Source organism: Musa acuminata, chromosome BXJ3-1, assembly GCF_036884655.1.
Source record: "Musa acuminata AAA Group cultivar baxijiao chromosome BXJ3-1, Cavendish_Baxijiao_AAA, whole genome shotgun sequence".
Classification (NCBI taxonomy): domain Eukaryota; kingdom Viridiplantae; phylum Streptophyta; class Magnoliopsida; order Zingiberales; family Musaceae; genus Musa; species Musa acuminata.
The window spans coordinates 1,616,542-1,636,502 of NC_088349.1; the positions used below are offsets into that span (position 1 = coordinate 1,616,542).

At 40.1% G+C, this 19,961-nt stretch overlaps 3 protein-coding genes across 4 annotated transcripts; 2 read left to right on the forward strand and 1 right to left on the reverse strand.

Moving 5' to 3' along the window:
• Nucleotides 1-3,085, reverse strand: LOC135628188 (cyclic nucleotide-gated ion channel 4-like). Its single transcript, XM_065134731.1, has 7 exons — nucleotides 2,388-3,085; nucleotides 1,811-2,026; nucleotides 1,383-1,696; nucleotides 1,210-1,318; nucleotides 899-1,135; nucleotides 746-832; nucleotides 1-651 (listed from the first exon to the last, which is right to left on the reverse strand). The coding sequence occupies exons 1-7, from the start codon at nucleotides 2,862-2,864 to the stop codon at nucleotides 139-141; spliced, it is 1,953 nt and encodes a 650-aa protein (XP_064990803.1). The 5' UTR covers nucleotides 2,865-3,085; the 3' UTR covers nucleotides 1-138.
• Nucleotides 3,086-5,043: 1,958 nt separating this feature from the next.
• On the forward strand, nucleotides 5,044-11,994 carry LOC135628189 (probable 1-acyl-sn-glycerol-3-phosphate acyltransferase 5). 2 transcript variants are annotated; one of them, XM_065134733.1, is made up of 5 exons: nucleotides 5,044-5,230; nucleotides 9,295-9,344; nucleotides 9,446-10,024; nucleotides 10,293-10,423; nucleotides 11,477-11,994. In XM_065134733.1, the coding sequence occupies exons 3-5, from the start codon at nucleotides 9,453-9,455 to the stop codon at nucleotides 11,914-11,916; spliced, it is 1,143 nt and encodes a 380-aa protein (XP_064990805.1). In that variant the 5' UTR covers nucleotides 5,044-5,230; nucleotides 9,295-9,344; nucleotides 9,446-9,452; the 3' UTR covers nucleotides 11,917-11,994. The 2 variants fall into 2 exon arrangements, with proteins under 2 accessions (XP_064990805.1, XP_064990804.1); XM_065134732.1 differs by having other exon boundaries at nucleotides 9,295-10,024.
• Nucleotides 11,995-18,387: 6,393 nt separating this feature from the next.
• On the forward strand, nucleotides 18,388-19,557 carry LOC135629487 (chlorophyll a-b binding protein 13, chloroplastic-like). The gene is made up of 3 exons (XM_065136923.1): nucleotides 18,388-18,598; nucleotides 18,678-18,839; nucleotides 18,921-19,557. The coding sequence occupies exons 1-3, from the start codon at nucleotides 18,461-18,463 to the stop codon at nucleotides 19,428-19,430; spliced, it is 810 nt and encodes a 269-aa protein (XP_064992995.1). The 5' UTR covers nucleotides 18,388-18,460; the 3' UTR covers nucleotides 19,431-19,557.
• Nucleotides 19,558-19,961: the final 404 nt, after the last annotated feature.

Below are 19,961 nucleotides of genomic sequence, written 5' to 3' on the forward strand. Positions count from 1 at the left end.
TACAGAGAAGCAAATGATCATATTTATTAAATACTACTTGTTTTTTGGAATTTTAAAAAGGTAATATAAAATACGTTTAAATATGATTTACAATAATATTAACATAACATGTTCCCAAATAACACGATCGCCTATCCCTCACAAGAAGTTATCTTGATCCGGCTTGGGCGACGTCAACAGCGCAGTATAGAGCCGAAGCTTCTCCTCCCCCAGCGAGGAGCACCGCGACAGAGGCCTTCGTGGTCGTATGAAGGAGAGCGACGTGAGGGTCTTCCGGTGCTTGTACCTCCGCCACGCAAGCTGCACCGCCACCGCCGCCCACGTCCGCCATCCGGGCGAGTAGTACCGTGCGCTCCTCTTCACCTTCTCGTTGGTGAACGTGTACCTGAAATGCTGCGTCACGTACTTCACGTCGCCAGCTTCCAGCCCGAACGCCTCTGTCGGCTCCAGGGTTACCAGCGTCGAGGAAGACGGCGGCAGTCGCTCCACGAACGGCCTCCTCAGGCACCATGACAGGAGCTCGTCGCCACTGAAGTTTCCAGGCCCCAGCATGCAGCAGCTCCTGATGCCATCTCGCAGGGCTTGACTGCTCTGCAAGTGCCCTCTCACTACGAACAGCATTCTCCGGACCGGATCACCTTCTCTGGCAATCTGATGACCACAACGGGAGAGCAGCTAATGATCGAGGAAGACATGGTAATGAAGAATAACAGAGACGCTTAGTCAGGTATGTTCATGTGCTCACCACTTCCCCTTTAGGGAAGATGAGAGACTTCAGCCTATCACAGATGTTCTCGAGCACCAGTTCATCCATGTGTTGGAACAAAGGGACCTGCATCGATCGCACTTCGATCACCTCTCTGCCATCTCCAAATCTTCAACTTCTGATAAGCATTACCTGCCGAACGAGATCAAGGCAGAGGTGATACTTGATGTCCCTCCTCAGCCCGTCCGGGAAATTTCGGATCATCTCGCACTCATCCACTCCTCTCGTCGCTGCCCACCTCTGCCGCTCGTACTGCCGCACTCTCTGCCTGATCCCCTGCGTCAAGTTCCTCCTCTTCATCCACCACTCCACGCTCCGGATCCGCAGGTGCATCGCCTGCTTCTTCGACGTAGTCGCGTGTAGGAATACCTGCAATCAATCAATCATGTACCGTCTCAAATCACCAATACAACAAGATTTGTTTGTTCATATAGTCTTCATACCTTGATGTTTCCTATGAGCATGGTGACCAGAATGAGACCGCTTGTGATTATGATGATGTTGAAGACAATTTCTAGCCACTCCGTGGTGCTCTCCAAGTTGCCAAAAGTGCTGAAAGAAGAGACGCCTTCAGGCATCAACGGAGTGATCCCTAAGGAGAAAAGAAGAGACTGACCTCAGAGTCATTAGGCCCCAAAAGATGGGGAGGAGTATCTTCTCCAGCCGGTTAGTGTTAGTAACCAGAGAAACGGTCCACTTGTAGGCTCCGTACTGGAAATGGTCACTGCTATCGAGGCATCTAGTCTTTGCTTCCAAGTTCTTGGCCCAATCCAACCTGGCTTCATCCCTTGTTCTTGTTGCCGCACCATAGTAGATGGGATCCATGCAAGCCATTGTTTTTGGACCACATCCTTTTACCCGGCTGCATTGCACTCTCAGGCAATTCTCTGCCCTCTGTATTCCCAGCAGGTACCAACACGCACCCACAGCCTATCATAACAACACCAAAGCGATCGTTTAATATGATCACAACGATCTGCAGATGTTTGTATTCGTTTTCAGGATTTCACAGGTTAATATCAGAGGTAAGGGAAGGATACCGACATGTGATGCGACGAAGTAGACCATCAAGTTTAGAGCAATTCCCCACCAAATAGTCCCAAACACATATCCTGAGAAGTTCTGCATGCGACGCAGGATGCAGACGGAGTGGTAGATCTTTGGAAGGTACTCGAAGAGGAACGTTATCAGGAAGACGGTCATCACTGTTGTCGTTGCTCCTCGCCGTAGCAGCGCCGGAGCTCCCACCCATGTGACGATCTGCATCATTGTTTTTGGCTATTAGTTACACATCTTGCAAGACTATGATTTCTACCGAGTTTAGCTCCCATTAATCGATATCTTTACCTAAAAACCATGAATTTTGGGTCAAACAGGAAAACTTCATCAACCATCTCTTGCATCACTGACATGTAGTTATTGCTAACTCTGTAAATTGCTTCCGCATCCTAAACTTTTGTGTGTTAACTTAGATCTGGTTTAGCATCCTTGTGTGGTAAATCCAGCAAGTTCTCATGTGAGATGTTCTTGCCGTACGATTAATCATTGTAGTAGAAACGATGCAGCTAATTTATCTTAATGCCATACGATAGACAAAGAGGCAGTGTCCAGGAAGTATCACCTGCATCACAGGGAGAACAACAAAGATATCCAAGAAGAAGCCCCTCTTAGATTTCACGTAGATCGGCATGAAATTTCCCCCTCCACCTTTCTCGCCTTTCTCTTCCCCCTCGGATCGCTTAGCGCCGTAGGCCATCTTAAGCTGCAACCATATGTTCCAGACGTGCATGGCGTCGATCATGCACCGCAAGGCCGTCACGGTGACGGCGAACCATCCGTCGACGAAGATGCACTTCAAGGCGCCGCTCACCGATAACGTGTAGAAGAAGAGTGGATCCACGATCAGTCCCAGAGCACAGGCGAGGAGGTAGATACGGTTCCACTCCCGGACCCATTTAGTGCAGGGGTCCAAAGCCCAACCATGCAGCCATCTTCCCCTGTGAGAGTCACAAGCTCCGGTGGATTCACTTGGCTTGTTCTGGCTTCCATCCTCCTCAGTTTCCTCGTGGGAGCGACTGCTTGACTCTTCACTCGACATGCGGATTTAGAGCTCCTACTAGATAGGAGACTGTGTGACGACCGACTAAGAGGAGGAGGGAAACTGAAGAAGGGGGCGAGGAGCTCTGTGCACAACAAAATGCTATTGAATCGGCCTACTGAAGTTGTCCTTGTGAGGCAGAGGCTGACTCACTCTCAGAACAGAGTCAACGAGATCATACGGATTTTTCCTTCATGAAACCATATAATTTGGGATTGTTATCTTGGTGGATTCTCACTGATATATATAATGTGAATCTCTCCTGTACCATAGGCCCAAGTCATCTGACTCAGAATGTGCTTGTTGTCGCTCTGTAACAGACGGTTGCTTCATAGTGAAAATGGCCAGTAAAAAGACATTTGTTTCAATCAAACAAGATATTAGAGTTCCTAATAAGAACAGTACTACACGGAGGTGATAAAGATGAACTTTGCTACTCTCAGGATCTGTGCCATCATCAACGTGATGGTCATCACTGGGAGACAATCATTGAGCATCGGCTGTCCCTCCTAGCCATCGTTTCCAGAAACGAAGAGCAAAACCAAAACCAAGATAAGGACGTGGCATTCATATCGTTTGTATTCTCTGAGAGACAGAGAGAGAGATAGGACGTACGTGGTCTACGGCCAAGGAAGACAGTTTCCGAGCAGCTTCCTCCCTTTTGTTTGCTTGCACATCAGATCGATGATTGCTCACGGCCTCTCGTTTCTTCACAAGTTGGCGAAGTTGCGGTGGCCGAATCGATGCGGTATGGCACGATCCACTGTGGGGCGCTTTTGGCGGATACGGTGTCTTGCGTCTGTTTCCGGTGGTGTGGCCGGACATCCATGTGTGTCTCGGTCGCGAGCGCAGCTTCCTTCCTTTTGTTTGCTTGCACATCAGATCGATCGTCGCTCACCACCGCCTCTCGTTTCTTCACAAGATGGCGAAAGTTGGCGATGGCCAAATCGATGCTGTACGGCACAATCCACTGTGGGGCGTTTTTGCGGATACGGTGTCTCGCGTCTGTTTCCGGCGGTGTGGCCGGACATCCATGTGTGTCTCCGTCGTGAGCGCGAGCGCGCGATATATATATATATATACACGCCATTGTTCTGAGGAACTCGATGATTGATCTTTATATATACTAAACTCTGTGCTCAATTGGCTTTAAATTTAGATTAGGTATAAAAGAAACATGAAGCAGATATTTATGATTTTATATAAAAGAATAATATAGAAGATGACATATACGAATCAATAAGATACGAGTATTATTCATCAGCATATCTGTCATCTCAATTTCATTCATAAAGCCATACGTCATATACAGTCACAGAGATCATGACCTACACTTCCATTGGAACCTGATATCAAATTCTCAATTATAAATGCTGTTGGCATTAAAATATTCCCCAGTTTATGTGGTGTGTGGGGATCTATAGGTTGCACAAGCAACTCATTGCGTTAGTTTCATGAAAGAAGTCAAACGTCTAATATTTCACTGGTCAAACTATACTTCTTAACTGCAAGTATATATTGGCACCTAATATTTTATTAAAGGTATGCATAATTCCATAAAATCATAGCAATTATATTCTAAATCCATATATATTTAAATCCAATTAATGGGTAATAACAATTTGATCAACCTCGGCTTCCCTGGGAAGACAAACTTGTCCACCGTCAGATTTTGAGATTTCACGCATCTTGACGTCCTCTGTCGGCTTAGCCCCCTTGGAGAATCACACCATGTGCGTGAGCTACTACTACCCTCATGTGGAGGGACCCACACTCGTGGGCCCACCATACATCATCTTTGCGCTAGAGTCGGAAGGATCCCCTCCAACTCCTCATCTCTGTGTGATCCGACTTCACACCGACAGAGCGGTGATGGGAGAGTAGATAGCAGAATTGGAGGAGAAGCAGAATGCGTTAGACTTGGAGAGAATCCTAGCTCCTCTATCTCATCAGTTCCCTAATAATAAAACTAAACCATAAAGAACAAAAAGTACTATTGTTACTCACTGTAGCGGAACCCACCACGATTACCCCGAAACGTGCCTAGCGTGGCACCCGCAAAACCGGGATCTTGAATGGGCCCCGCTACTTGTCACGCCGGTTGATCAAGGCGGGTGAACGAACCTCCCACGAAAAAAGTACGGATGCAAAGAAAATATAAACCGAAAGGTAAAACCCACGCAAAAATAAACCCGGAGTGTCGCGGCGGCCGCCTCTTTTGGTGTCCATACGAGATCACAAAATTCTTTGATCTATTGATCTCCAAATACTTTTTCCAATTGACTCCATTCCGTTCCTTCCCTCGGCCGCCGATTCTCCTCCTTCCACCGGATCCTACTGTGTCATCGGCTCCGCTTCCTCTCGAGGTTCTCCGTATTCTGATCTGATTAGATCTGCTTGCATCTGGTCTTGATTTCCTTTTACTCGCTTATATTTTTTTTCGCCCTAGTTTCGGTCGGATTTTGATGCTGATGATTGCCTTTTCTTCTGATTAAGGGATGTAGTGATTAGTGTCTGGTTGGTTTAGATTTCTACTTGACTTGTAGGGCTTAAAGTCGATCTATCTATGTTCAGAAAGACGTGGGCAGAGTGGTTCAGACCTTTCATAGTATGTTGATCAACAATATAAGCTAGGTTTGAGGAGTGATGTTTATTATGTAGCCTTGGCTGCTGCGAGGATATGATGCGTACCCACTACATCGATTCCAACTCTGTTGGATGCTATTTGCGCAATTCATGATCCTGGTAACCTTTTAAGTTTGCTACTAGGAGTGGGAAGAAAGGAATATCTTCGGTGAAAGGATATACAGAATGTAACATCAAAAGGTTTTTGAAAGGATTTCAGGATTAAAACGTTTATTTCATAAGTTGTCCCGTTGTCCAATATATAAAACCCCCAAAAAGAATATCAAGGATGATCATATCCTACGCCATTGATATGTATCGAAGATTTTGCTTGAATTCGTCTCATGGTCAGGGGCCCTTGGTAGAGATCCTTAACTTTAAATGTTTGGTCATGACACCAGTGGTCTTTAGCTATGTGAAATAATTGGTAAATTTTGTGTACTATGGGAATTGGAGACTGAAGCCAATCCCAGATGCATGATTGCCCATTCTGTTTGCACAAACTATGACTATGGTGATGGTGCTGTCTGTGGCAACAAGTGCACAACCATTTTTGAAAAAAATGCTTTTTTCTTTTGTGATCTTGTATATAAAATTAGTGTAATCGCCAGAAAATTTTCCCCTTAATATAAATCAAATTACTATAATTAATGTGTCACTTTATTTGAATTATTCATTTCCTTGTTTGTGTAATATGATTAATGAATTAATTAAAATTGATTTCTTTAATCGTGTGTACAAGTTATGAATTTAATCATTGATTAAATAATTTAAAAATTATTAATTTATTTATTTCCTAATCAATGACATGAACTTTAAGGAAATAAATGTTCGGTGATTTCCTTGAAGAAGCTTCCCTTTTGCTTTTTTCCCAAAGGGTGCCCCTTGTTTTAGTTTTTCTTAAATGGTGGTGTCCTCTGTTTCAAAAAATACCAAAAATATCTTTCACCAACCCCTATGGTACTTTCTCGCCAAACTCGGAGACACCTTAGGGACCATTGGTTCAGAGGGTACACCGATCAAAAACACTATAAAGTTTACTTCAAAACATTGTAAAGCCTACTTGAAAACACGATATATATCCAAATGCACACCTAACATCAATCAAACCAATTACAAGCCTAAAAATTTGATATTGTAATGGTTAATCGGCAATCACAACCAAAAAGGCATAATATAATATCACTTATAGTGTTTTTTCGTACCTTTATAGAGTTTTCAATACCTCAGAAAGAGACTGTAACACTATTGAAAAACATTATAAGTGATTTGAATAGAATAAAAACACACTAGAAACCATTTCATATACCAAACTAAGATTCAAATAGATATTTATAATAATTTAGGAACAACAACACAAAAGTAAGGATAAAAAATTAGAATGTTACAATGTTTTGACCACCTTAAGAAAAACCCTGTAAAACTTATTTGAAAACATTATAAATTACCCAAATAGACTTGCAGCCTCAACCAAGCCAATTACAAGCATAAAATTTAGTATCGTAATGGTCTACGAGTAATAATAACTAAAGGGATATAATATGATTTCACTTATAATGTTTTTCAATAGCTTTATAATGTCTTCAACACCACAAAAAAAAAACTAATGTTATTGGAAAATATTGTAAGTGAGCCAATTGGAATCAAAACACACTATGACCATTTGATATACTATAGTAGGATTCAAATAGGTATTCCTAATAATTTGGGAACAATATCTCCCAAATGAGGACTAAAAATTGGCCTGTTACAGCGTTTTGGCCACCACAAGAAAAACACTGTATCTAGTCCATCCACTTAGATTAGTGCACCTTATGAACCAGTAGATTGTAGCGAGAACAGTAACATTTGTGCTGGTAAGAAGTATTTTCGGTATTATTCATAATAGATGCACCATTTGGGAACAGTAAAAACATGGGTCACCTTTGGGAAAAAAAATAAAAAAGGTAGTTTTTTTTTAACAAAATTGTCTATAAATGTTTCAAATTCTATTTTTGTGTGTGAAAATAAATTAAATATGAACATTTAATTACTTCTTACCTTTTGGGGAGGGCTTATTTTCTCGTATATAAACATTCTCTTCTTTTTCATTCCTCTTTGAGATTGGCAGTGGAAGGATTAAGGATAGGATTCCCGAGAAGAGGTAGGTCCTCCACTCTTCTCTTGCAAGTTTTGATTTATATTTTGAAATCTTTGTGTTAAAATTATTATAATTTTTATGATTCACAATAATATTTAAATTTCGAAATTTTATAATTATTAAATGATGATGATGAAATTTTGATGTTAAATTAATTATTTAATTTCATATTGATGATGCTTGACTTATAATGGTCTTTTAAGCTTAAATCATAAGTTGATGAATTTTAAGATTAATTTATTTACTGAAATTCTTATTGTTGGATTAAAATAATAGTTCGAATTCATTTAATTGGACATATCTCTATTTCAAGGAATTATATGTGAATTTCTACTATTTGATTTGGGATCGTTAATTTGTTAGATTGTTTAATTCATAAAAAATAGATTTTTAAATTTAATTATTTAGAAGTTTGCTTTGATGATTTAATTTAGAAAGTTTTAATGAAGTTCTTATTTTGATGATTCATTCATGCTTAATTGTTATTCTATAACATTTTAAAATGTTTTTGATAAGAAAATAGAAAATTAAAATCTAATAAGAGGGGTCAAACTTGTGTTTGACCTAAGTCAGGTTGATTAGCCAAACTAGGCCACCCAGTACATGTGGCAAGGGGTGGCCTAGCCTGTGTGGCCAAGCGCAACCTAGTTTGTGAGCTAGGCATGGGCTGATTCATGAGCCAAGCACATCCCAACCCATGTGCCAATCACGTCCTTGCCTGCGAGCCAATTGCAGCCCAACCCACTCTGTCACCCTTTGCTTAGCCCGTTGCACCTCAGCCTAACCTGCTACTTGGGACAGGCATGTGCGATGCACGTGACCAGTCCAGGGCTCATGTGGGCCGGTCCAGTCTGGGTCAACATTGTGCAACCTAGCCCAATTTCCTCTCTCATTTATTGGTTTGAGTTCATTAATTGATTTAACCAGATCGATTTGAGTAGTTCAGGTCGGTTCACGGTGATTCTGGATCGAGTTGCAGTTTTTTATAATAGTTTTGAGGCTTGGGTGGAGGAAACTTCTTTGTCACTTGTGGTGCTGCTGTGAAGTACAAATCTTTTTCCAGTTGAAAATATTTAGCATTGTAAAGATAAGAATATTGAAATAAAAAATCTTTTGTAAATTATGGATTTGTTATATCTGGGTCAATTAAGGTAATAACACAATTACCCATAAGAGTCACATGGTTCATGGAGATAACTGAATCACTTATTTAAATGAGCATTTTTTGTTTGATAGTTTGTGGGATATATATTTTTTCTACAGTAACTGGTGATGCATGCTTATTGGTCTAAATGTACTGTATATTTCAAAAATCTCAATTAGTGAGCAAAGTCCTTGTTAATACTTCAAGCATTGCCAATCAGAATTTGCAGTTGTATATACAATTAATTTTAGAAAAAACTTGCATACAAATTAGTTATAGTGTTAGAGATTCTCCATCAGAATGTGATTTAAATATGTGTTACTTTTGAGAGATTTTCACATGAATCATTTAGTCCATGTTTGAATAATACATTTTTTTGTTTTTCTGGATTAAAAACTATTATATATGATGAATTGCTTGCTAGTTTTGATATTGGCGACTAAGGATTCTTGCTCTCTATGTAAATTTTAGTGTCCATGGCACGACTGGTGTACTGATATCGCTTTCAACTAATTCTGCAGGTTTCCATTTGCATCTTGGTTTAGTCTACATACCACTTCATTGATATAAGGTGATGACTAATCCATGTAGCAGATCCATCAATGGGTTTTGCAAGATGTCAAGTATTAATGGTTGTACTTCCATGGAATCTGAGTGTTTGAATGGAAACAGGAAAGAGATGGATGTCCATGAGCCTTTCACATTGAAAGACCAACCGAGACACCGTCAACTGACACCTTTGAGGGCTTTCAGGGGTGTAGCATGTTTAGTAATATTACTTTCGACTGCTTTTATGATGATTGTTTATTGGGCCCCTGTGACCACTCTTTTATTGCGTCTTGTCAGTGTACATTACAGCAGGAAGGCAACTTCCTTTCTCTTTGCTACATGGTTATCTCTGTGGCCCTTTTTGTTTGAGAAGATTAATAAGACCAAGGTGGTTTTCTCTGGTGAAACCGTGCCTACGGAAGAGCGAGTTTTGCTCTTTGCTAACCACAGAACTGAAGTTGACTGGATGTATTTGTGGGATCTTGCATTGAGGAAGGGTCACTTGGGATACTTAAAGTATATCCTTAAGAGCAGCTTGATGAAACTGCCTATATTTGGTTGGGGGTTTCATGTTTTGGAGTTTATTGCAGTGGAAAGAAAGTGGGAAATTGATGAATCAATCATAGGAAAGAAGCTATCAAGTTTTAAAGATTCCAGAGATCCTCTGTGGCTTGTTGTTTTCCCTGAGGGCACTGACTATACGTAATGTTTCTCTATCTTTATCGTGCCACCTCTTTGGAATTTTGAAAAAAATCAAGAAACATCACTTCTATTGATCTTAAAGTATCATGTGACTTAGTAATTAGACAGTGTTATGATTTTCTGTGAATTGCTGTACCTTGTGGGCTGTTTTAACAACAATAAGTTACCATGAAATATAACATTGCTAGTTTTAAAATTCCATTTCTAGTATTAGACATGTGAAGGGATTTTGAATCTAACAGTAACAATGCCTCTGTTTGTATGCCAGTGAAAAGAAGTGTATAAAAAGCCAACAGTTTGCATCCGAAAATGGGTTGCCAATTCTGAAAAATCTGCTTATTCCGAAGACAAAGGGATTCTTTGCGTGTTTGGAAGCTTTAAGCAATTCCTTAGATGCGGGTAGGTTTGCCTTTGGGTTTCCTATATTCTGGGCAGATTGTACTAGTATTTCTTAAGTTCAGTACATTTACATTGGAAGCATTTAAATTTATTTTATTATGTCTCATTGTACTGTGATCCATTGTTAAAATTCTGAATATACATTGATCTATACCATGGATCAAGTTCTGACCGATGAGGTGTTGCCTGTTCTAAGCTTCAATTTTTGAAACCCATCTTTGAGGTTTGACAGAGCATAACTATGATTTAGTAAATAAAGACTTAGTTAATGAAAGCAACCCTAATAAAGTTCTTTTTGCATTTATTTATTCGTTATTACTTTTTTAGGGAAAAGCCTGCAGACAAATATAATTTCATAAGTATATAAATGATGCAGTAGTCAGTAGGAAAAAAGTAAAATGATCGAATAGTGAAAGGAAAGGGAAAATAAAGAAAAGAAAATATGTTTACAAAGGGTGTAGTGAGCCTATGATTTTCAGGCAGTGCACCATACCAAATGAAATTGCCCACTCTGAATCCTGGTTAGCTGTTTTACTGATATATACAGCCAATATTGACCAGTATGGAAGTTATCTCAAACATCGTGTGCTGCATCCTCAAGCTATCATTCTATGCAATTTTTATTCTTTGCACCATTGATAAGCATAGTTGCCTTATTTGCTAATTTCGGTATATCCATTCTGTGTTGGCATTGGCGAAAGTGGATCCAATTTCTCAGCCTCGCTGCCAGAAATAAATTGGAACTGGCATGAATTGAAATGATTTGTTGGACTCAACTGGAGTCTATCCAACAGGAGTATGCCATTTTTAGTCAATTATCCAATCCTTAAACTAGTTGCTATTTATTTCTGCAATCTATTTGTTACTGGTAATGTTTTTTTTCTGTGGGCCTTTCACCCGTTGGATTTCTTAAAAGAAGGCAAAGAAAAAAATTTGTGACTGATAGAGGGAGTTAGTTGATCGGCTTATTGCAACCTCACTTTCTATGTTTTTGACTTGTTTCTTCTCTGTGTTTTCATTCATTCATGATATCTCATATTGATTTTTGTACAGTTTATGATGTCACCATTGGCTACAAACATCACTGCCCGACTTTTATTGATAATGTTTTTGGTGTGGATCCTTCTGAAGTCCATATTCATGTCCAACGGGTCCTCCTCCATGAGATACCAACATCTGAAACTGATGCAGCTAAGTGGTTGATAGAGAGATTCAGGCTCAAGGACCAACTCCTATCTGATTTTACTGCTTTTGGATATTTTCCTAATCAAGGAACTGAAGGAGATATTTCCACATTGATGTGCCTAGTAAAATGCTTCGTGGTTATAGTTTTAACAAGTATCTTCATGTACTGGACAATTTTCTCGTCTGTTTGGTTCAAAATTTACGTAGCATTCAGCTGTGCTTATCTTTCATTCACGACATACTTCAGCATACTCCCATCACCACTATCTGCTAAGGCATTGTTCTGTGGCAAGAGCAAAACCTTGTAATTTGTATCATGTTACTCCTTTACTTATCTTGTTCCATTAAAAATATTAATATCATTATTCTAGGCTGCTGAATTTCTAGATCTTTTTGTCAGTGTTTTTATCATCATTTGCTACAATTTTTTCTTGAAAATAAGTCTCTTCGATTCTTTTGATAGCTTAATGATGCTGTAGAATTTTCTTAAGATTCTTGCATTGTATGTGTTCTTGACAGATTAGTGAATCCATGATTTAGAATTTCAGTTTCTTGAATGCCATTATTTTTTATATAGAATAATCATGTACTATGAGATAAAGTCCATCAAGATACTAGTGATTATTTATGTTGTCTGCATCCTCAAGTTTTCTGTGTAGCATTTCCTTAGACTATTAGGATTGACAGAGTCAGGGTCTGCTGTGTTGCAATATATTGGATGAATGGAATGAAAGGAAGGCAGAATTTTCTTCTATCGACAAAGATATTTGTTTTTTGTTAGAAAATCTTACTGCACAAAGACTTGAACACAGACTGAATTGGGAATACAGTTAGGTAACTCAACCAGGTTCGCCTCTACTCTCATGGGACACTTCATAAGTATCAAGAAGAGTCATTTAAACTCAAGCGGCATCTATGGTGAAAGATGAGCAAAGATCTCAGAGAATAGTTTTAAAAGGTTTGTTGTTAGCATTGTCCTCAACTGTAAGTTGAGTAGTGTTATTGCCTCTTTTACTATTCTGTTGGTTGTAGCTGATTTGAGGATATCTAACTTGCATGAAAACCTTGCAGTTCTTTTCAATTCAGAACATACAAGAAGGTGCAGCAAGTGACTGTGTGCAAGATTTGCTACAACAGTTAGCACGAAACCAGCTCACTTTTTATTCAAAATGCTTATCTTCTAATGAAAGCTGGAAAGGTTATCCCATATGCTGTCATCTGTCTTTGCCGGCAGCCAATGTGGGTTTATCCTGTACTTGTGTCAACTCACTTCATCAACTAGCCATAAGATCTTTTATATCGAGGAAGAATTTACCATCTGTTGTTGCTCCAGTTGTGATGGATTATGCTGTCAGCGTGGAGAGCTGATCTACTGCCAATATGATTCGTATATCTTTGTAGGGTCTAGATCATCAGTACTAGAGCAATGGCATCGATCGCTAACAAGACCATCAAAAGTATGGTCATGTACATGGTGAGCGTTACAACTATGAGGAGTCTTTTGTTGACAAAACTGCAGATGATACTTAGCAACATCAGGGTCATACTGGATATGAAGGTCGATGCCAGAAGCAGCTTGCCGATCATGAGGACAACATGACTCACCCGTTTCTGCTTATTCTCCATGTAAATGCCAAATATGGATGCAACCATTCCTGCAATGCACATGGTGATCTTGAATGCGACCTTGATTTTTGTCTCCGAGGCATCGTCTTGCTGCAGAGGGGCAGCTAATTGAGTGTCTGGTGCTGATGCTTCATCAAGGTGATCCACCCTTTGCTCACGAGTTATTATTTGTTGTTCATGCTATTTAGCAGGAAAACTGGTAGTTAGAACATACATCTTAAGACTTCAATTACATAAGTTATAGGTCTAACTCTTGCAGAGCCATCCTATGATTTCAAACAGAGCTCCGATATAAATTTCGTCACACATTGATTATAGGTTCGCATTTGATTGGTATAATAAGTTACCACAATTGGTTTGTTCCACAATTAGTTCCCAGTGTAATTAATATTTTTTTGTGCATGTGTGTGTGTGTATATATATATATATATATACTTGGATTGGAAGATTTTGGGAGTTTCTTGGGACCATCTATTTACTTATGTTTGTGGGTAGTTATATATTCAACCTCAAAATTAGGGTCAACAAAACCTATATGTGTGTGTGTGTGTGGGGCTTCCTAATTTTCGCAAGGATAAATATGTGAAAACTCTTATATTTATCCACAAATATGGAATGAAATAAAGTTCATTTCATATCTCATAATAAGAAGAATTTAACACATTGCCCAGTGAATAATAATAGTAATAATAAACAAATAACGGGAATGAAAAAAATAAATAATAAAAACATAATAGTTTGTTATTTATATACCTGCGTCAGATGAAGTTCCACCACGAGCCTTGCTTCAATACCCTCGCTTCTCATGGTGCTTCCCACTTCGATATCTTCGTCTGTCTCTCGTGGTGGTGTTTCCTACATAAAGATCAAATATTACTATGAGACTTTTACACATTTGATACTGTTGTATACGTTAATTATATATTTGCTATTATGAGAGAGAGAGAGAGAGGATTATCCACAAGAGATGAAGTCCTTGGCCAGCTACATTTGATAGTTTCCCAAAAATAATCTCTTCGGTCGGGGAACACAAGCGATGACGTCGGTTTTTTATTAGAAATATAAATAAGTAGGTTCTTGAGCGGATCTCACGTTAGCTCTAACACGTTGGTCTCTGATTAGAAATATAAATACTTGAGCTTAAGAAGCTTTTGGCCCAGTTGCATTTCATCCCAAAAATAATCTCTTTAGTCGGGGATATTTACTTAAATAAGTAGGTTCTTGAGCGGATCTCATGTTAGCTCCAAAATGTCGTTCTTTAATAAGATATATAAATACTCTAGCTTGAGAAGCTTCAGGCCCAGTAGATCCGTAAAACTCATTAGGATAAACGATATTTATCCACAGGAGATGAAATCCTTGGCCAGTTGCATTTCATAGTTCCCCAAAAATAATCTCGAGGATATTTACCTAAATCAATAGGTTCTTGAGCGGATCCCATGTTAGCTCCAAAACGTTGGTCTCTGGCTAGATGTATAAATGCTCGAGCTTGAGAAGCTTGTGGCCCAGTAGATCCGTAAAACTGTAAACGGTATTATTAAACCAAATAAGAAGATCTGTTTTGATGGTCGTAGAGTTTCGTAACTCCTCACACAGCAGACGGATCTGATAACAAAGCTAGTTTGGAGAAGACTTGTGACGCCATGAGATTATAAACGAGGCCCACTCACTCACTGTATAATAATATAGCCCACCTCGTCTTATGCTTCATGAGAATTTTCTACGACATTTCGTTCCCTTCATTCCTCACCATAAGGCATTTGATTCTAAACTTGCAAGATTCGCCCACCACGATTACCGTACAATTTTCATCTGTCTTTTCTATTTGTTCCCCCACATTAGATGTGAAATTAAAATATATTTTCGAGATTATTTTCTCATATACTTCGGGAGTCTCGAACTTGGAACGTCATAATTGCACCGTCTTCCTTGGTGTAATTCTAATCAATTCGATAATCATCGACGACGAGTCTGAATTACTGATCCAAAATGTTTAAGATTACGTTAATAATAATATCAAGCTCGTATAATCCGTTGTAACCCGAGTTTAAGTCTCCTTCGTGATCGACCCAAAACTAATTGGGTGTTGCATATCCATCACCGAAATCTCTCGCATCCTCATAAAATTACTTGAACATGGGAATCACAATAATTAAGCACCCACCCCGGAAATAGAAAACCCTCAGTAATTGCTTGATGGTGTCGACGACGACTCATACATTAGAGAACGCATCTGTACCACATCTGATCAGATCAATTCCAATGTTACGGCCTATTCCTTGTATTCTCCAAGTTCGCTTTGAATGTTTGCCGCAACGAAAATGGTCCACGAAGACCCAATAAACTCCATAATCGTTGTCGTTGACTCCTTCTGTACTGGATTTCCCGGATGCAAGAACAGGAATTCTGGTTGAGAAAAGCTCTTCCTGTAGCGTTTCCCTCGTCCATCAGTTACTTGCGCACCATGTTAACCGGAATAAGTGCATCAACAACATCTGAATTCTGCGATTTCTCTTGGAATTTGGTCAACTAACTCAAGCTGCCTTTGTGATCTACTGCATTCGAGGAGCTTATGGCTGCCCTCACCTCCAAAAACCACTGCGTTGATGCTTGATCCGATGATAGAAAAATGGCTTCTGATTCGGTCAATCAAAGAATCACTTCTGTCGATCGCTGGGAGAAGAAAACCTATAGGCTATAGTGTTAGAAGCATTATGAGTTACAGGGACTAAACACGTGCGTACCTCAGCGACCGGAAGCATGCAACGAACGATGGCTTGCAGCGCCTTAAGGACGAAGCAGGATTCAGCGATGCAAACGAACAACGTGAGAATACCGCTTGCTCCGAGCATTGTCATCTCAGTAGTACTGAGAAGAACACACAGCAAGTGAATGGTGCACGGTAACAGATGGCGAGTGACATTTCCTTATAGAGGAAGAGCGTTCGGATTTTGTTCGACGACGAAGCTTCCGAGAGAATGCAGCAGCTATGGAGCTGATGGGAGTTTCGGTCCAACAGGAAATTTAGAAGAGGTTTCGATCCATTTCTGCATCAGTTTCCTTCAAATTTCCGTGAAATTGTGACCTCTGGAAATGCTGATCGAAGTCCATCGACTACACGTCAGTCAGGCTTTTCCTTCCTCTAAACATAATCGAGTCTTTTACTCGGTAGTTTCCTAAGATCAATTGACAAAGAAGAGTTGCTGCCACCGAATTCCACAATTTGTCCGCAATTATGTATGAGTTAGACCCAAGTGGATGCTCAGTTTCAGACTCACCTGCGGTGCAGCAGCACTCAGAGATAAGAACGCTCTCAAAGAACACACCAATGGAGTTCGGTCAAGCTAAACTGGGATGAACAGGATGTCAAATACCGAGTGTACTTGCAGAGAAATCCTTCAGGTGTTCACGTCACAGGGAAATCGGAAACCGTGTCGAAGCAGCTTCCTCCTAAATGCAGTTTTCGAGCTTTCTATGGATCAATTTCCGCACAGATTTCCGCATCGGAGTTGCTGAGAAGCAGAGGTGATGACTGAATGCTCGGGTTCTACGTCGTCTTCGCATCTCGTTTCCTGATCGAAACCCATCAACAATGGCGACATCAAGCTTTTCTTTCATCTCAAATCAGGCTTTTGCTCGGTAGTTTCTCCTCATCAATCGACGAGAGAGAGAATTTTCTTAAAAGAATTGCACCAAAGCCGAAAGGGAAGCTTCGTGAAAGTTCGTACTGCCTCTCCATGTGTAAGTTCGTATCGATACATTGACTTTGTTATTAAGATTGACTTGTAAAGGTCTAATTAATATACTATATTAATTTTAGTTTGAACCAAATAAAATTATTTATCAGTTAACTGGTGATACATTTTATGTGAATAGACCGTAAGTTTCATAAATTATAGCTATCAATAAAAAAATATAAAGTAACAAAATAATCATTAAAATAGAAAATCTAAACTAAGATCCATGCCAATCATTTCAAAAGCATAATCTTAGTAATTTGTATTAGCAATCGAATTACCATAATATATTAACAGTGTTGTATCAGACAGAAATATAAAAATGAAGAACCAAAAACAACTTTCAAATACAAGAAAAATGATAGATTTATATATATTATATCCAATATAAAGTCATCATATCTCTTCCAATACCTTTTCATTGACAATGGATTAATCATTTCGATGTTTTCTCAGTGATTTCTAAGTGTATCCTTATGATCATAAAGTGTCATAAAATGTTCAATCAATAACAATCTATGACAATGTCATCTCCTATTAAACATATTCATAGAAATATAACAAAGAATTCTAACCAAACACATGGAATATTTAAAAAATAAAATTAGATAAAACACTTAACGAAATAAATCTAAGGACTTAATAGCATCTTAGTAAGTTTGGGTTAATGACATATCACTCTTGTAATTAGTTATTTTTAACATCAATATCCATATATTTTCAAGAGTTATATCGAGATCCTTATACTCATGTAAATAAAATAATTAATCTCGTTTTTCCTCACATTGTCGATTGTACTAACGAAAATACTATAGGGTGAGCACGTGTACTATATTTTCATTAATAGAATTGATGGTGCAAGGAGAAATAATATTAAATATTTTACTTTCGTAATTATAGGATCCCAATATAACTTTTAAAAATATAAAGATCGTTATATTAAAAATAATTAATTAGAATAATATATAATTAGCTCATAAAATCTCCAATCTAATGATTATAGTATGCATAAATGTATTAAGAAGTAATTGATGAAGTGTTTGTTTTGTTTTATTATTTAGTATATAATGTGACACAGTCACATAGTTGTAATATATATATATATATATATATATATATATATATATATATATATATATATCAAGAAGATTCTAATTTATAAGACAACTAACATTACAGCCCAAAAGATCAAACCAGGATAAGAGGAGGATGAATAATCCATGATTGGTTATGCAGGCTGAGAGAAGATAGCAGTCAGATAAAATGAGATGAGGTGGACAAGCTTCAGATCCTTTTGAGACCTCTCATTGGCCCAAACTAGATCCGGAAATCTCCACCTTACACTTCTGTCCAGAGCCTCTCCTTCCGTCCTCTCTCTCTCCCTCCCTCCTCTGCTTACATACCTTCCTCGGCATCCATTCCTCTCCATCCACCTCTCACCACCAGAAACAGAGACACAGTTCAAGACACCCACACCACAGCCGCAGAGATGGCAGCAACCCTGACTGCAGCTTCTTCTCGCGCCACCACAGTGGTCGCTCCGTCCTCATTCCTCGGCCAAACCCGGGCGTCGAGCGCCAACCCTCTCAGAGATGCTGTTCCCATGGGCAAAGGAAGGATCACCATGGTATGCCGCCGTGTAGCTCTTCCCTCTCTCCATCTGAATCTAATCCAAGTAGCGCATCTGATGGTATCATCCATGGCAGGGAAACGAGCTGTGGTATGGACCAGACCGCGTCAAGTACTTGGGCCCCTTCTCGGCGCAGACACCGTCGTACCTCAAGGGAGAGTTCCCCGGTGACTACGGCTGGGATACCGCCGGCCTTTCCGCCGACCCCGAAGCCTTTGCCAGGAACAGAGCTCTCGAGGTAACCACCTACGCCTCTGCTTCGATAGCGGCGGCGATGAACTCCGATCGTAAACCGAGAGCGTTGTTTTGTTGGTGTCAGGTGATCCATGGGAGGTGGGCGATGTTGGGGGCGTTCGGCTGCATCACCCCGGAGGTGCTGGAGAAGTGGGTGAAGGTGGACTTCAAGGAGCCGGTGTGGTTCAAGGCAGGCGCGCAGATCTTCTCCGACGGCGGGCTGGACTACCTCGGCAACCCCAACCTGGTGCACGCCCAGAGCATACTGGCCGTGCTGGGTTGCCAGGTCGTCCTCATGGGCCTGGTCGAGGGCTTCCGCATCAACGGGCTTCCCGGAGTTGGGGAGGGCAACGATCTGTACCCCGGTGGCACCTACTTCGATCCCCTGGGCCTCGCCGACGACCCCGCCACGTTCGCGGAGCTGAAGGTGAAGGAGATCAAGAACGGGAGGCTGGCGATGTTCTCCATGTTTGGGTTCTTCGTGCAGGCCATCGTGACAGGGAAGGGGCCTCTGGAGAACCTCTTGGATCATCTCGACAACCCCGTCGCTAACAATGCTTGGGTTTACGCCACCAAGTTCGTGCCAGGCTCTTAATTCCCCCTCACCATCTCTTGCTTCACTGTGTCCATGATTTGGGGAAGAACATGATTGCTGCGCGTGTTCGTTCTTGCTGTATCTACGATGTGCTCCTTAATCCTAATTTAAGCTGCTGGTATAAACATTCTCGTGATGCAAATCATTATTCTATCCATATTTATGAACGCAATGGCTCCAAAACTCCCTTCCGGCGTTGACTTTTTCAGGATAAGAACATGATTATTTAGTTGTATTATAGTTTGATTCGAAGGAGATGAATTGAGATCGAAAAAGTCACGGGCGTTGACTTGCAAAACGCTCATCAACGACATCGATTTGTTTCGTGTGTTGGCCCCTTTCTACATTTTTGTTTTTTGTTTTAAAAACATTATGAAAACAAGTTCAGACCTCAACGAGTGGACCGAAACGTTTCCGCAACGAACCCCAATCGTTTCCTTCGAGAAAGAAAACCACGTTGGCTCGTTTACCATCCACGTGGTTCACCAATCAGCCACCCACAAGTGGGACCCTTTATGGTCTCCAATCATA

What these genes read in the sequence shown, in the direction of transcription:
- LOC135629487 (XM_065136923.1), top strand. Translation starts at nt 18,461, where the DNA reads ATGGCAGCAACCCTGACTGCAGCTTCTTCTCGCGCCACCACAGTGGTC. An exon ending in GCAAAGGAAGGATCACCATG is followed by an intron (nt 18,599 to 18,677) that starts GTATGCCGCCGT and finishes CATCCATGGCAG; the next exon opens with GGAAACGAGCTGTGGTATGG. An exon ending in CCAGGAACAGAGCTCTCGAG is followed by an intron (nt 18,840 to 18,920) that starts GTAACCACCTAC and finishes TGTTGGTGTCAG; the next exon opens with GTGATCCATGGGAGGTGGGC.
- LOC135628188 (XM_065134731.1), bottom strand. Translation starts at nt 2,864, where the DNA reads ATGTCGAGTGAAGAGTCAAGCAGTCGCTCCCACGAGGAAACTGAGGAG. An exon ending in TGGGGCCTAATGACTCTGAG is followed by an intron (nt 1,319 to 1,382) that starts GTCAGTCTCTTC and finishes CTCTTCTTTCAG; the next exon opens with CACTTTTGGCAACTTGGAGA. An exon ending in GCCTTGATCTCGTTCGGCAG is followed by an intron (nt 833 to 898) that starts GTAATGCTTATC and finishes CGATCGATGCAG; the next exon opens with GTCCCTTTGTTCCAACACAT.
- LOC135628189 (XM_065134732.1), top strand. Translation starts at nt 9,348, where the DNA reads ATGACTAATCCATGTAGCAGATCCATCAATGGGTTTTGCAAGATGTCA. An exon ending in CCTGAGGGCACTGACTATAC is followed by an intron (nt 10,025 to 10,292) that starts GTAATGTTTCTC and finishes TTTGTATGCCAG; the next exon opens with TGAAAAGAAGTGTATAAAAA. An exon ending in AAGCAATTCCTTAGATGCGG is followed by an intron (nt 10,424 to 11,476) that starts GTAGGTTTGCCT and finishes ATTTTTGTACAG; the next exon opens with TTTATGATGTCACCATTGGC.